Source organism: Tenebrio molitor, chromosome 4 (assembly GCF_963966145.1).
Source record: "Tenebrio molitor chromosome 4, icTenMoli1.1, whole genome shotgun sequence".
NCBI classification, from domain to species: Eukaryota; Metazoa; Arthropoda; class Insecta; order Coleoptera; family Tenebrionidae; genus Tenebrio; species Tenebrio molitor.
Genome location: NC_091049.1, coordinates 23,422,002 through 23,439,731, shown reverse-complemented (window position 1 = coordinate 23,439,731; position 17,730 = coordinate 23,422,002). Strand labels below are relative to the sequence as shown.

Sequence of the window (17,730 nt, the reverse complement as noted above, 5' to 3'; positions counted from 1 at the left end):
AGACTAAAAGATGCGGCTGTTCCTAGCGTGTTTCCAAATTTAGCGTCTTATCTATCAAAGTCAGCAATTAAACAGAACTGATCCAGAGTTTAGGGGTGAAACAATTTCTAAAAGGCAAAACGATGAAGTAGAGAATTTTATGAAAGCAGATATAATAAACAATTTTAATGATTTAATAAGAACATTTTCAATCGAACTTAATTTGATTGGCTGGGAACATAAAATTGTTGAATTTGGTAAGTATATATTTTTTTACATTGAATTTTAATAATTCTTTAAATATTGAGACAAAATGTATATTATTGAATGTCTCCAAGTAAAAGTTTTTATAAAAGGCGAAGAATTAACTCCACAAGTTATTTAGTTACTTGTTACGAAGAATTTTTCTTATTGTGGATTAGGCCTACTGGGAAAACCACAGTAAAAAAAACGCATCTTGCACTCTACCTCTACACAAAGTATGTAGCACAGCACCTTTGTCATAAATATCTATTCTGTCTGTAAAAAAAAGTTTGCTCCCCCTTCAGATTTTGTTACGAGCCGCTACTGCTGGACAGTGTAAAATTAGATATCATCAATTCTTCACTCCATGGGGGTAAGATGGGAATTGTAATACTAATAATCATCTAATAAACAATGTAAATTTATTGAGAACATGTAAAAGCGCGCCTTTATGTTTGTTAGGCGTTCGATGTTCGGCGGTTCACCCGGTCCTCCAGTCTGAACGATTGCGACGTTGCCTTTTTCTCAGCACGGCTAGTTATTTAACGTTGGCTACGATCTGAGTATACTTTTCAGAATTATACCCCACTTTACCGCTTCACCTTGTCGCATCTCGGTTCCACATCTTGCATCGCACTCCCTCTTCTGCGCATCCTTAGCGGCCATCTAAGATTTGACGAGCAGTACTCGAACACCTCGAAAGTAACCAACTCGGTAAACTCTCGCTCACAGTAGGCCGAGAGAGTAGTATATGTATGTGACACATTAGTGAATTCGGCAGCGGCATTGACCCGGCGTGACTTATCAGACCTAACCCGAACCGCCGGCATTCCGCTTTCACCCCACTAATGGGTATTGACTTGGTGTGATCTTATCAGGCCTAACCCCACTAATTAATTAATTAATTGTGAAGTCATTAAAGAGTAATGACCCGACGTGATCTGGTCTAACCTGAGCCGCCGACATTCTGCTTTCACCCTGTACCAGTCACTAATTAAATTAATTTCGCTGACGTTTTCCAATCACCGCCGCATTCCGTTCTCAATGCAATCCAGCTCCCGATTAATTAATTAATTAATTAATTACCGAAAATTTAGCTCAGGACGTGAAATGAAATAATTTATTGTTACGTTGGGGAAGGTTAAATCGCTGCTTCCAAATCGCCGTCTGTAAAGTTTCCAGAAGCAGAAAGGCTATACTCAAACTCCATAATGAGGGCCGCTTTAATGATCGTCGCCGTTTTCGAATTATCACGGCATTCCGATGTGTTTATGCAATCCACATTCACGGCATTCAACTTCATTCACCGATTAATTAATTAAAATTAAATTAATTCGCGACGTGAAAATTACTTAATCGTTCACCGCAGCGTTGTGTTGCGTAGCGTTGAAAAAAAAAATTTACCCATTGTGTCCCTACTTACTACTAATGAGTTGTGTTGAAAAAATTAATTAAACCGGCACGCTAAAAATTAGTTAGCAAACTGAAAGTAATTTAGCTATTCACCAAAGCATTGAAAACATAATTAATTAAATAATAAATTACTTCACAAATTTATTAATAATAGGGTCGTTGGTTTACGGAATGTGGATGCCTAATCTTCTGATCAGTCAGTAATTACGCCGGTGTTATAGCTGAGGTAATTTGATTAATATAACGTTTTTGTGTGATATCATTGATTTACCCCTACAAGGGCAAGGTAAATTTCCAGGAATCTAGGTAAATTGCTCGAATGCAATTGCTCGAAGACGAACTGCTCGAAATCAGCTGCTCGAAAGTCAATTTGCTCGAATTATAAGTTCCTCGAATGGCAGTTTCTCGAAAATGTTTTGCTCGAAGGTAATTATCATACACAGGATAATGCGGTGATTGTTATTACAAAGGCCACATCCGTATTGCATTTAATAAATTAAAAAAAAAAACTGTTTTACACAAAAATTTTAACTTCTCATGTTTACACTGATAAGAGGATTCATTTCTAAAAGTTATAAACGAAATTACCGAAGAAAAATATGAATTAGATTTTAAATCAAACGATATTAAAAATCTGAAGACTGGTTTTATTTATGATTTGGGATTTGCAATTGCGGTAAGGCGGTAAGGCCGCTAAGCTAGTTTGACACGATGCTAAATTTTGTAGAAAATTTGTTAGAAAATGAGAGAGACCATCGATCGTTTGTCTTTGTCAGATCCTGATCGTTCATTGGTCCTCTCTCATTTTCTAACAAATTTTCTACAAAATTTAGCATCGTGTCAAACTAGCTTTAGAGATCTTCGGGTGCAGGCATTCGAGATTCCATTATTTTCTCCAAGGCCGCAACAGTTTTTTTTTTTTATCAAACAATAAGTTTATGCAATATGCAATTGGGATATAAGGTTAGTAAGTGCATTATAACAGAATCAACAAAGAGTTTCAACTTTCGAGATTCTGTTATGGCACTTATCCCACAACGTTTTTCGCACAATCGCTTATACGAAAACAAATGGCTTCGAAGTAATTTCTTACAGGAATATTTTGAAGACATTAATGTCATTATTACGACTAGTCCGTAATTACTAATTACTAATTACTCCAATTTTCTACCATATAAATTCGAGCAAAACATTTTCGAGAAATTGCAGTTCGAGGAACTTGTATTTCGAGAAAAGTTACAATCGAGCAATTTCATTTTCGAGCAATTGATTTCGAGCATTTGATTTCGAACAACTGCATTCGAGGAATTTGCCGAAGACGAATTTGCAGGCATATGTAATTACGTATGCATTATTTTTCTTGTAAATACATATATGTATAAATAAGAATGAACCACTTTTATTTTTACCCTTTTATTTAATATTTAAGAAAAATACATTTCAATTATTTATTTCTCCACATATTGCATCCTTCAGGCTAGTGTCAGATGTAAACATTTTCATAAAGTCATCTACACAGTGGCCTAACGCAAAGTTTAAGAGAAATAATAATAGTGGAGTAACGATAGACAAAAATACGGCGTTATTTCGGAACCGGTAGCAAGAGTTCCGATTGTAATAATTTATTTTTTTTTATGTCATGAATACAAAATACTAAAACCTTTATAGGTTAAAAATTGACGCTCATAGTGGGAAATACACTCACCGGCACAAAAAGCGACTCATTATATATGATTTCTTTAATAAATAATCTTGAAATTATATTTGTGCTTATTTTTTTTATAATAGACGCGTCGATTGATATCAAAATATCCCCATTTGAGTGGTCTTTAGAATTACATATAAAGTGTGCGTTCTCCTTTTGACAATTTTTTATAACATACTTTTTTTTTCTAAAAAATAACTTATCATTTTTCATTAAAATATTATTTCCTGTGTTTAATGTTTTGTTTGTCGGATATTCTTTGGCAAAGAATAACTTAAATAGCACCTACCAATACATGATAGCAAAAAAAAATTCTAAGACAATGAATTACTTGAAATTCAAAGTGAGTAGAACTCTTCAAACGATCATTGTGACGGGTATTGGTAAAAAATATACAAGAGATGCTGAAAGTAAAAATTTATTAAGAATGTATTATAAAAATTAAATATTTTCCCTGGTTTCATCCTCTTCTATGTCATTTTCATCTAAAATTGTTGATGGTGGGCAATTACAGCGGCCTATTTTTGAACACGTTGTTTTTAAGGAATGGAAAAACAAAATAATCAAGGCAAGTTGTTGGTACAGTTGGGAGTAAAAAAAACGGACATCAAAATTGTGACATTTTCAAAAATTCAATATAACCCATTCTTTATTGTCAATGTGACAGTTTATGACAACTGGAACATTTGAAGAATTGGTCAGACGTACCTACTACCTTGTCAAAAATAAATTACTCCCTATATTTCGAACTTTTAGAGAAATAACGTTTTTCATGTTGTGTAACTAGAATTTTCAGAAGTAATTTTGAATGCCTAAGGTTGGTTACTATTAATTAAGGGATTAAGTTCAATTAAATATGCAGACAGAAACCAAAATTATAAAGTTATAAAGTTTTTAATTTCATCAATCCCGGAAGCTCGTCCTCAGGTGTTACTAAAAAATCCGATCGGTTGTTAAACAACAACAAAAAATCTCTGATATCGCACAAATCAATAAAATGTTTGGGCAACTGGAATTTTGACGTTTTCCAATATAAAAATTCGTTGACGTTTATCTGTCATCAACATCAAGATTTGACAATTGCAAAATTCGAAATAAAACAATAAAAATGGCGATTCTAAAAAGAACCATTTATTTAAATAGGTAACAATGTTAAAGCAGATGTTCGAAATGACCACCATTCATTTGTAAGCACAATTGTGCTCTACGTAACAAACTTCTTGTAGTAGCGTTAGTTATCATTTCTTCAGTAACTGAAACAAAGCCTCCTGAATTCGAACTCTCAGATCAGCCTCTGAATTTATGGGCCGCCGATAAATGATTCAGATCTGGAGACCTGGCCGGCCAATGATGCGGTCCTCCTCGACCGATCCAGCGTATCCAGCATATCTTGCCCCCGTTAATCTTGCGGAGAATTGAAACGGTCCAATCTAGAGCCGGGGATTCGGAATTTTAACAAATGGAAGGATCCACCACACTTATACTTGCCAAACGATCGCCCAATAGCCCAGTCCACAAATTAACAGAAAATCTATGTTGAAAACCTCTGGGAAATAATTCTCTTGGATTTTCCTCTGCCCAGATATGAAGGTTGTGATTATTGGAATAACCTTACCGGCAAAATAGCGACTCATCAGAAAACAGTATCCGTGACAAGAAGTGTGGAGCCTCGTTTTGGTTTATTAACCACAGATAAAACTCTCGCCTAATTGGATAATCCTCTGGCAGAAGATGTTGTACTCCTGTATAGTGGTACGGATGCCTCCTATTATCAGCTGGAACTCTGCACCGAGCTCTTGGATAAACCCATTTCACGAGAAACTGTTCGAATTCTCCGGGTGCCGTCTTCCTCAAAGACATTCAATACGGCGAATTCTCCGGGTGCCGTCTTCCTCAAAGACATTCAATACGGCTTCCTCGTGTTCGACAGTCCTTACATTTCTTGGAGTACCCCCAACTTCTTCTTCGAACTGGCTGCATCTGACCCGTTTCTCGACCCCGAGCGATTAATTTCAGGATTGTTTTATGATCCGGATGACTTTGTCTTTGTGGAAATTGTTCACGGTACAACGTGCATTGTTCCCACATCGCGCAAAAGTAAGAATCATATCTACGTACTCAGAGGAAGAATACATGTTAAATGATACACTTGAATTAAATATCGCAGAGAAATTGTATAACAAATGTCAAACTGACGTAAACAATCATTCTAATAAATGTAGTGGACCAAATCTAATGGACAGAATTATAGAGGTTTACGGATAAAAAGGAAACCTGGGCAACGCAAAATTGCGATTATTCCACCTTAATGATGCTCAACTCTAATTGGTCAACTTCAGAATGTCTTTTCTCGGTTATCATTTGAGATAGAACTTCTTTTCTTCAAAATAAACGTTAATATATTCGCCCTAAGGCTCCCTTTTTTCTCTGGGGAGCCAGTTCTGGGACACCCTGTATATTAATACGTGAAGGAAAAACTTTGTACCCCTTTTTAAGCAAATTGCCCGCACGGAGAGTTATGAGATTTGGCATATTTAAAGTTTATGTGAAGAAGGAGTGCAGAAAGATAAAATTTATGTATAATATACAGGCCGTCTCCAAAAAAAATCTATAGCTCCTTTATTTAGCGGACGATTTTAATTATCTATACACCAAATTAAATGGTTGTGAATAAGCTATAAAATGGCGTACTAAATTCACGTAAAACCCAAAGTGCTTCAAGGTTAAACTGTCAAAATATTTTTTTCAAATACGGACACATACTTTTTTTAACTTATTCTGATAGAGATTTTTATTCTGAAAACAACAATGTATGACATGTGTAACCTGATATAAGAATTTTTTTTTAAATAACACTACATTTTGAAACAAATGACGAGCACCAAGTGAGAAGCTATCAAAATTCATGGCGTTACAATGTAATAAATAGAGAGATATTGCAGTGTCATATAACGGTTAGCAGTATTTAGAAAGACGTTATTTTGACATCTAAGTGTCAATTTTTAGCACGTAGACGGTAATAACGATTGCGCTTTACGTAAATTGCGAACGTATACCGCAAGACGTTAACGTTATTTTTGACATTTCTCATATGTCAACAGTTTGACAATTCAAAAAAGTTTGATTGCGATTTGACCGAAATAAGTTTGAAATAAAGTGATGAACTGCTTCATGAATATCATCGTCATTTGCACCACCTAAAATTGCAGCTTCTAACATTTCGTCCATTTTTGACACACTTGTCAACTTTGCAATGTCTTTTAATAACGTTAACGACTGATAAATTGCAGTAACTTTAAATCACTATGCCGTTAAAGCGTAGCGTTATTTCATAGCGCATGCATTGATTAACGTATTACTTAAATAAAGTTTGAATGCAATATCTCTCGAATTAACCAAATTAAGTTAGTTGGAAAAACAAATGACAAATATGTAATAACATTTGGGATTGCACGTACAGAGCGCAGTTTAAGCATCGACGATAGTAGCATTTTTTAACTTTTTTTTTGGTTTTTGGGTAAGTAAGTGTACTACACTTGCGATACACTGTTCTTTTTAGAATAAAAAATCTCTATCAGAAGTGTTAAAAAAAATTATGTGTTCGCATTTGAAAAAAAATATATTTTGACAGTTTAGCCCTGAAGTCCTTGGATCTATATGTGAATTTATTACGGCTTTTTGTAGCCTATTTAGGGCCATTTAATTTGGTGTATAAATAATTAAAATCCTCCGATAAATAAAGGAGTTATGGACTCAAATCCTTTTTCGGGAACACCTGTGTATTACGTCATACACTGTAAAAAATTAGCGGAGTAAATGCGGAGTGAATTTGGAGCGAATGCGGAGTGGGTGATTTGTAATTGATTTAATCCCCCCCGGAGTGAAATCCACTCCAAGAGGGAGTTTATTTAGATTATTCATAAAAAAAAACTCTTCGGAGTGAAATACAAATTTTTTTGACTATTAGTGGTTTGTCGCCACATAAGTTAGTATTGAAAGTTAATTGCACGTTTTACTAATCAGAAACTTAAATACAAAGGAAGCATTAGTCAATGGAACATATTCAGGTACTATTTTACCATTTAATTTTCAAAGAAGTCAATTTCCAATTATAGCTGCATTTGCGATGACAATAAATAAGTCTCAAAAACAAACATTCGAAAAAATTGGAATTTTAGTGAGGCAACCAGTTTTCAATTGTACGTCGCAGCAAGTAGAGTTCAATCATTCAATGATTTGGGATTTTATATTTCCGAAATAACGGCCACGGGCATTTAGCAAACGATGAAATTTTATTTTAAGTTCAATGGACATTTTATTTTTTTAACCGACCGGTTTTTTTGTTTCAATAAAAAATATAGGTATAAAAAATACGAAACACGTTCTTTATTTCATTTTTCATTTTTTTTATATTCATTTTTTATTTCCATTTTATTACATAATTTGAAAAAGATTAACTGTGTAGCCTTGACGAAACCTGGCCAGTATAGCAATAAAAAACCTAAGAAAATTTAAAAAAACGCGTTATTGTTTTTTAAATATGGCATAGCCAAACTATACCTCATTTTTTCTATCGTTCGTATTTTTCAAATAACTCGAAAATTAGTGCATAATGACGAATTTGTAAACGCTCGCAGCTGACGTAATAGAACAAAATTCAAAAAAATTATATACGATAATTTATTATAGAGGTATACTCTGATAAAAAAAGCCTCAGTAATGTTCAAACTTAAAAATTTAATGAAAACGGTCGAATTTCGACCTCTAGTTAATCATTAATTTGCAACTGTGACAAGGAATTAGCCACAGCCTTACATTTTTGACATATCTTTTGTCTGCCACCAGAAACCACATAGCCCCCAACCTAACCAAATTTATGGCAACCTAGTATCGAATATCCCTAAATCCTAGAGAGTAATTAATTTATTTTTGAAACCATTGTAATGACATCTGATGACATCTGAATTACATTTTTACGTGTTGCCAACTGAAGCGTATTACTCATGGACCTCTGGATGTTTTTTATTTTCGATCGCATGGTATTACTAAACATTTTTTTGTCAAAAACCATTAAAAATAATTATATATTTTCTTCAAAAAATGCTAACTATGCGACTCTAGAAGACAAACTGAACGTGTTTCTATCTGAGCCGAGCAACACCGGGCTACCGAACATCTGCCTATTGTTCTTCTTTTTCCACATACAATCTTCAAGATGGCGTCCGATGAAGATGATGAAGCTAACGGACGCTCTGAAAATAATGCAAAAATTACGTGCAATTTTTGTAATATTGGCATTCGAAGTGGTATGGTTAGGTGTAAAGGACAAAAGTGCCTAGTTGTGCTCCATGTACGGTGTTTTGAAAGTGTGGCGAGGCTATTTGCGATAGTTCATAAGAAGGATTGGTTGTGCAAGACTTGTTCGTCGAAATCGGAAGGTGAGGCAGCAGCTCAATCTACTGATGTGAAATTACTCCAAAAAGAAAACGATTACTTGATGAGGGAAAAGTGGTTACAGGATAAGTTAATATTAACATTGGAAGTCTGCAACAAGCAATTGCAAGATAAACTCGAGGACTCTAAAAACCTTCATCAAGGTAGTTCTTATAGTGCAGTGGTAAAAAACAGGACCGTAAACAAAACAACCTCGGAACATAAAAAAAACGACCAGATCTAAGATTTGCCCGAGGCACATTGAAATAAATTTGGGATAACAAGAAGGGAGAATTAATAATGCCGTGTATGATCTTATATATAAATATCAGAAAACTATCATTACGTCTCATATTGAGGGAACGCAGATTTGCCATATCATAAAGAACAGAATTAGGAGTACCTCTTGGAGGAAATTCATCAATTAACTTAACAGAAGATACTTGGCAAACTTCCTCTGAACCGACTCCAAAGCATGAACACCTCTTTGATAGATCGGCGACCATACAATTGAACAGTACTCCAATTTAGATCTGACCAAGGTAAAATAACTTGCCCTTAAGCAACTCTCAGACCTGAATCGTTTGCACGATCGAAAGATGAAACCTAAAGTTTTGACCGATGATGCCACAATAATATCAAATAAATATGTTCGTTAAAGGTGAATTGAGCGTCAAATGTAACGCCTAAATCCTTGAAAGTGAAACACCTAGTCAATGAAGAATTCCCAATTCTATAATCGAACATAAGCGGCTTGGTCTTACGAGAGAACGAGAGAATGTAGCATTTGTCACGATTCAAGGGGAGACCATTACTGAGACACCAACCATAAAGCACACTAACATTTGATTGCAAACGCATACAGTCAGAAATATCTCTAATAGTAGAATACAGCTTAACATCATCAGCAAACAAAAGCACATTTAAACTAAATATTTCAACGATATCGTTAATAAACAAAAGGAAAAGCAAGGGACCAAATTAGACCCTTAGGGAACACCTGAATTTACAACTAGCCGAGCAGAATAGAAACCTAAAACATTTACGTAACAAAAACGATCCGATAAATAGGACTGGAATAGATTTAAAAGAGAGTCACTGAATCCGAAGTGTCTGAGTTTATTTAATAAGATATTATGATAGATGCGATCAAATGCTTTTGAAAAATCGGTGTAGATGATATCAACCTGAGTATTTTTATCCAACGCAGCTGAAATGAAATGCGAGATGCAAGATAAATTGGTGGACGTAGACCTACCCCTAAAAAATCCATGCTGATGTTCAGAGATAACATTTTGTATATTAGTATATATACAGTGCATTTTTTTTAACTGTTGCCATAGGGAATTGCATGGTAAAACTTATCCCCCCTGTTAACTTTTGTTCTGATGAAAATATTCAAACCATTTTTGGAACAAAGTTTGAAGATTTTTTAAACTATCGGATAGATAACAATTCAATATCCTAAACTGTCGAAAAAGTTGTGAAAAAAATATTTTCTAGCGTGCCGGAATGGTAGTACGTCGAGCGGCCGCCAGAATAGCGTCACTGTCGGCTCAACCAGCACCTGACCATCTCCACTTTTGACTTTTGTCACTTTCATTTAAAAAATAGCGAGATCTCCTCGAGGCTATGATTAAATTAGCTTTTGGATGGCAGATCATCTAAACATTTATTTGTTAAAAAAAACAGAATGTAAAAACGTTAACGCACTAGTAACTCAATAAATTAACAGAAATTGTCAAAGGAATTGTTCAGTGTTTTCCTTCGACTGCTGGACAATGTCCGAAGCGATCTTGAAAATTTCTTCGCGTGTTTTGTAAATGTCGCACTGTAATGGAATTCCAAGCTTCAGATATTCTTGCCTTTAATTTTCTCCACAGTTTCTGGTTGACCTCTTATGCGTTTTTTTACTGTTGCCATAGGTAATTACATAATTGCATGGTAAAAATAATATCCTCTGTTAACTTATTATCCACTGCAGGTTTGGTGCTAATTTTTATTTTTGTAATAGATCATTAATAAGACTACGTAATGCATATTGTTTGAACAACGACAAGCAGTTTTATTTTACTAATTTTACTCTTCAAAATTGAAATTAATGAACGTAAATAATTTGACAAAAACGTAGTAGACGATATGGGAACAAAAATTAGATTTTATATTTTATTTTGTTATTTATTTTAATCATAGTCTTGAGGAGATCTCGCTATTTATTTTTTAAATGAAAGTAACAAAAGTCAAAATTGAAGATGGTCAGGTGCTGGCTGGTTGAGCGGACAGGGACGCTATTCTGGCGGCCACTCGACGTACTATCATTCCGGCGGGCTAGAAAATATTTTTTTCACAACTTTTTCGACAGTTTAGGATATTGAATTGCATTCTGTCCGATAGTTTAAAAAATCTTCAAACCTTGTTCCAAAATTGGTTTGAATATTTTCATCAGAACAAAAGTTAACAGGGGGTATAAGTTTTACCATGCAATTCCCTATGGCAACAGTTAATATAATGCACTGTATAAGAGTAAATAATAGACTCAAATACCTTGGAAATATGCGGTAGAATGGTGACAGGTCTATAATTTGAGATAATATTCTTCTTACCCGACTTGAATATAGGAGATATCTTACCAACCTTCCCTAAGCAAGGATAAACTGAGGTTGTTAAAATTAAATTGTATAGAAAATGCAAAGGCGTAATCAGTATTTGAGCACAATCCTTAAGGATAAAACCAGGAAGGGCATCATCACCGCTGGCAGAAGACGGCTTTAGTTTTAAAAGATGCCTTAGGATATCATCAGTAGAAATACTTGGCAAATGAATATACTCGTAATTGTTGTTACAAGGATTATTAAACTGAAAAGCCGTCATTGATGGTGACGAAAAATTCTTTTCGAAGTCGGATAGAAAGGCGTTAGCGATAGTATGCGGGGTGGAGTACTCGACCTCATCCAATTGCATAACTGAAGGAATAGTACTAGATTTCCTTTTATGGTTCACAAATGACCAAAAACAACGAGGGTCGTGAGTTAGTTGCTGTTCAACCGTAGAAATGTACTCATGGTATGCTGCATTAATGCTGATCTTAAGATCACGTCTCAAATTCCTAAATTCAATTAATGTTGTAATGATTTGAATACATTACTTTTTCCGCCAAATATTTGAACCTGCGCAAAACGGTAACAAATGTGGTCGTGATCGTCATCGAATCGGAGGAGCCCTACGTTGTGATTTTTCTTTTGGCGGAAAAAGGTTCGGAATGCAAACGATGAGGGTTCCAGTTGGAAGAGTGCCGCAAATAAAACACACATGTGAGGGACGCAAAATACCTTTTATTAAAAATGCCTGTAATAACTTTGATGAAAAAGAAATTGAAACGAATACATAGGACAGAAATTAAGTTTAACGAAGTACGAGGAATTAACTAGTTGAGTACATCACAAAGATAAACGACAAGATGAATGCAACAATATTTAAAATAACAGAAAAACGGGCACATGACAGACAAAATGACAGTTAAAGCTTGCAAAACAAGTAAACAAATTATAAGGCAGTTATTACAGACAGGGACGGATGAAAAACCCTCTTCAAAAACCGTATCCCAGGTATTACTCATATTTCACAATTAGATTAATGACAAAAACAATGGTTATTTGAAACTACGCGGTCAAGGTACGCCGACGGGAGCTTAGAGCTGGAGGTAACAAACTTTCGGCCACGAGGGGACTCAGAAGAATAATCTGAATCATCTTGGGAGCAAGCGACGTTTATAGATATTCGGGGTATTAATGAACGTCAGACTATTTCGCCGACCAAGCAAGAGTGACAGAGCGCGTCGGGGTCGTACGATTAGCATCACTAAACAGCATAAGCGAATATTTAGCTCCACCGTCCCCAACCAACCGTTTCCCGACAAACCCCCGAAATCTCTATAACCTCGACGGAAGCTTCACGAAAACATCCCGCCGCCGAATAAGCGAAGACTTAGGTCCGCCCCCGCTAACGGCTTTAAATAACCGTAGCTTCCACAGAAATTTGACTAAACAACCCTCCGACCTCCTGATGGTCACCTAGCTCCCATGGGGGCGCACTTACAACATTTTACTTTAACTCTTCCGAAATCTAGCAACAACACAAAGAAGAAAAAAACCGAGTTTAATTCAACCGAACAAATCGTAACATTAAACGATGAGAAAATCCAGCAAAACAAAGCGCAACATTAAACAATGATAAAATAAGCAAACAAAAGGCAACATTCGACAAGGATAACATAAGCAAAACAAAACGCAACATGAAACAATGAGGAAATAAAAGAGAACAAAGCGCGAAGTTAAATAACGATGCAATAAAACCACTTTAAATGGCACAAATATCAGTAAACAACATAAATCACGAATACAATAATCGCTGGTAATGTTAAACAAAAAGAAAATGGCGGGTCGAGTGCCGTTAAAGAATATTAGTGAAAGACAAACAAAATGGACGCACGCGGTTCGGACGACGGCTCCGAATTTTTGAAATTACAAGATTGCAAAAAAAATGAACCTCTCGGGAGAAAGATAACGCTTAAAATTAACAAATGGTCGCTTCTTAAAGAAACAGCATGCAACAAAATGAAATCTACAACATACCCTTACCACGTGGTCCTGGACCCAAAAACAAAAACAACGGAGAACGAATGTGAGATAAATAATTACCCGTGTGGAATCAAAAAAGAAACTGCCGGATTCTTCACGGGGACACAAAACATCTACTCGGGACGGTAGTGTAATTGGTTCGGATTTAACTTACAAATTTGAGAAACTTGGATCGCTCTTCGCAAGGTGTGTTCGTTTCGAAAAACTAAACAAAAGTGACCTACCCCCTTCATCTACGCGCGCGATCCCGCTTTTTCCCCCGCAATATTTCCGCTCGTCGAGTTCACTCCCCAGGATTACCAACCCCATCGCTTAGTACCGAGTCTAGCCGCTAGTACGTTCACATTTGGCGCGCTCTCGTGGCGGTACCGAGAATTAAAATTTAAATTTTTAAACTGGGTCACTACAATGTAGAGCGTGACTTAGTTTTTTTGTATCTTTTAAAAACCTTAAACTTGTGTTTCAATTTCCTAATAATGTCGGTTGTATACCAGACCGGATAATGTAAAGAATTCGCTCTGTTCAGCGGTACAAACTGCCGAAACATATCATATAACTTTTCATAAAATAAACCGACTGCCACATTCACATCGTTCACAGCATGCAGAAAACTCCAGTCACAATTCGCAATACAATCGTAGAGACCCGACAGGTTAGCTGATATCATAATAAAGCAGGATGGATCGGGGGATGCAAACGATAAATTAGCCTTAAATAATATTCCGTCAATTGTTAATCCCGCAAAACTAAATGTCAAAATTGACCATACTAAGTTTACTAAAAATGGTATTGTAATCCGGTGCAACGATGAGACGTCGCGATCTTTGCTAAAAAATAACCTGCAGGAGGTGCTAGGTCAGGGCTACACTATACAAGATGCGCATAAGTGAAATCCACGGCTAATTATAAAGGGTGTTAGCTCCAAACTGGTCGAGGATGTTCCTGAAGATCAAATTATTGATGGAATAGTTACGCTAAACAATTTAAGGGAAGTAAGTGATGAAATTACTGTACCAGACATCAAATTGATTACAACATTGAAGTCGGGAAATACTCGCAATCTTGTGATAGAAACTAATACACACGTAGGAAAATGTTGGCGGCTGGGCGAGTTTTCGTCGGGCGGCAATCCTGCACTTGTGATGACTACATTAGAGTGATAAAGTGTTACAAGTGTTCCCGCTTTGGTCATACTCAAAAAAATTGCACCAAGGCTAATCCTTCTAGTTCCAAATGTGCTCAGAATCATGAAACCAGAAACTGTAATATCAAAGATTGGAAATGCATTACTTGTATCGAGAGCAATGCTAAATTTAAAACCTCGTTCCTAACTAATCATTATTGTGGGGATCACGATAACTGTGCGACATATAGTAAACAGATTGCCATGCTGCAGTCTCGGATTGACTATAATGCCATTCACAATGTTTTGGCATAAGGGGAGGCCATGGAAAAAGTGCATTTAAGTTGGCAGTAAAGCTGTCTGTTGAATTAGGTTATGTTTTTCTAAGTTTGAGGTTATAAACTGCGTCATTGTCTAGTCTAGTGCATAGTGTAGATTGTATAAAATCTTGTACCTACTTATTAAGCCTTACTTTATTCGAATCTTTCTACAAAATATTTTCACACCCATCGTCTATGACACAAAAGAACAAAACTATTCAACTTCCATAATTTCATTAGAAAATTCTGAACCATCATTACCTGCATCAAAATCCCAATCAAATTCCGAGTCACATTCTCCTAATGAAATTATTAAAGAAAGAACGTTTTCAAATAAAAGATTTCCCATTAATTTTGCCCAATTTTCCGAAATAAGTTCTTCACAATATCTACAAAAATGTTGGCAAATTTAGGGAGTACATTTCAAAATAGACTCAAGCCATAAATTCACAACTCTATCGCGAAGTTATAATAGGTGCCATTTCAATTGGGTCGTTGTTTCTTCTTTCACTATCCGTGCTACATATTTATCTTGTACTCACCTACGATTCAATTTATACACAAAAAAAAAACTTGACTTCATTGTAACTTACTGAAAATATGTTCTGCAGTCTAATACAAACACCATCAATACGCTTTAAAGTCGCTTAATTATGATTGCGGTAAATTCGGCAACATGTTACGTTTATTTTGATAGGTCCGCATGTCAGGCACTTTAGTGACAGCAGAGATGACAGAAATCAAACATGTATCCAACGTTAAAAAATGAAATCATAGCCTCCCCTTATGCCAAAACATCGTGAATGGTATATACGGTCAGACTTAATCGTCGCCCTCTTCGCTAATTATAAAGATATAGTTAAAAATAGCTGTAATTTTAGTTTTGCCCATTTTAATTGTAGATCTATACTTGCAAACTTTGATTTATTTTCTGGGTTTATGGAAATGGAGGATTGCGACGTTGTGGGAATCTCAGAGACGTGGCTAACTCAGAATGTTCTGAATCAGACTCTATCAATAGGTAATTATAAAATTGTGAGAAATGATCGTAAGGCTAGAGGTGGAGGGGTTGCTTTTTATTTGCGGCAACATCTGCAGCATAGGTTAGTTGATGTGTCTGGGAGCGTCCCGGTAGTCTCTCAGCTTGAACATTTGTGGATTAGTATAAAACTGGGTGGACAATCTGCATGTTTAGGTACTCTATAACGGCCTCCCAATGCAAGTCTGATTACCTCACTTGACTGTCTCGAAAATATATTAAACTTTCTTACACCTAAGTATGATATAGTATTGTTTGGGGGGGACCTGAATGTTGACATGGCTTGCAACAATATAGATTCACAATCATTATCTAGAATACTTAGCAGACATAATCTAGTTCAAATAATAAATGCGCCTACTCGTATTACTCCCACTACTCAAACAATTTTAGATGTGCTAGTCTGTCCTAATAATCTACTGCCCATTGAGATAAATAATATTAGAATGGATGATATCTCAGACCATAATTTTGTGTATGCGAAGTTTAATATAAAGAAATCTAAACCTCCTGCACTGTTTAAATCATATCGGGATTTCAGTAAGTCTCCAATATTCCAATTCACATGTTCCCTAGCAAACGCTAGACGAGCTACACGATGTTGTCTGGTGAGTTGCGGTGCTCTTGCGGGAACACGAGCCCGAATATTGTGTTCCCGAAGACGGTTTCTTATAGTTTGCAGCGAAATTGCCACATCTCTAGCAGCTAACATCTCACTTTGAAGCAATCGAGCAGTGCAGTGCCTAGTACGGAGCGCTGTTAGGGGCAAAAAGCAATCATGTCGGACCGATGTCACCCTTCGACGACCTTGTCCTGGCCTTCTGTCAACACTCCCAGTTTCTTGGTGCCTTTGTGCCAGCCTGACAATGGTAGAATGGTTAACACCGAGGACTCTCGCCACGTAACGTTGGCTACGACCATCCTGTAGCAAAGCAAGTGCTTGGACAGCTTCTTCGTGGGTCAGATGGTAGCTAACACGTTGAGGAACATTCATCATGTCAAATTTATATTACACAAATGACACATTCTATAAACAACGCGACTACAAATAAACTGGAAGAAATGGGTATATGCAGCTTTATCACAAATTAAAAGAAAAGTTGCCAAAAAAATCCTTATCAGTGTTGGTGCTTGCAAATAAATAAATAAAAACTGTTTCTACATGATGTAGACCTAGTATGTTGCTTTCATGCATATTCGTTTTGGAAAAACACCGATATTTCAGGGTGGTGCGATAATTTTTGTGAGGAGTGAATTAATAGTTGATCCTAATTGGGTTATTCACCTGTGACTCAACTTTATACTAATAATAATAATAATGTTTATTCATGCAAATAACTTTACAGTCATAGCACATGTCAGTAGAAACTCATTCTTAATCTTAACATAAAATTTAAGTACCTAACTAATTTCAGTTGTACATATACAGTGCTAGATCAGCTGACAGAAACTCCTCAAACAAGTAAAATGCGCCCCGCAACAAGCAATCCCCAGTTACCCGCATTACCACTTCAGCCTTCTCCTAACACCTAACAATTATGTTGATACTGAAATACCAGACGCTGGAGAAATGGTGCCAGGCAACTGGAGAAGAGAACAGATACTAGATGGACTACGACTCGGCTATGGACGAAATCCATCCAAAGAAGCGAAGGAAAATCGCGAATTGTATAAACATTATTTCATGAATAGTGGAAAAGTGCCATGACAGGACAATTTTTTATAACCAGTTATACTTACCTTAATATAATACTATTCAAATAAAGTGCACTTACCTCTGATTCACTACTTTCATGTTCATCGTTATCCACTTCGTCATTTCCGATTGTTTTCCTCAT

General features: G+C 36.0%; 1 protein-coding gene across 1 annotated transcript in view; it reads right to left on the bottom strand.

Annotated features, from left to right (window-relative positions):
- The window catches only part of LOC138129410 (uncharacterized), a 35,975-nt gene extending 18,245 nt beyond the window's left edge, over positions 1-17,730 (bottom strand). Inside the window, exon 1 of the mRNA XM_069045701.1 lies at positions 17,668-17,730. Coding sequence (XP_068901802.1) covers positions 17,668-17,730 — 63 coding nt within the window. The remainder of the gene's footprint in view (positions 1-17,667) is intronic.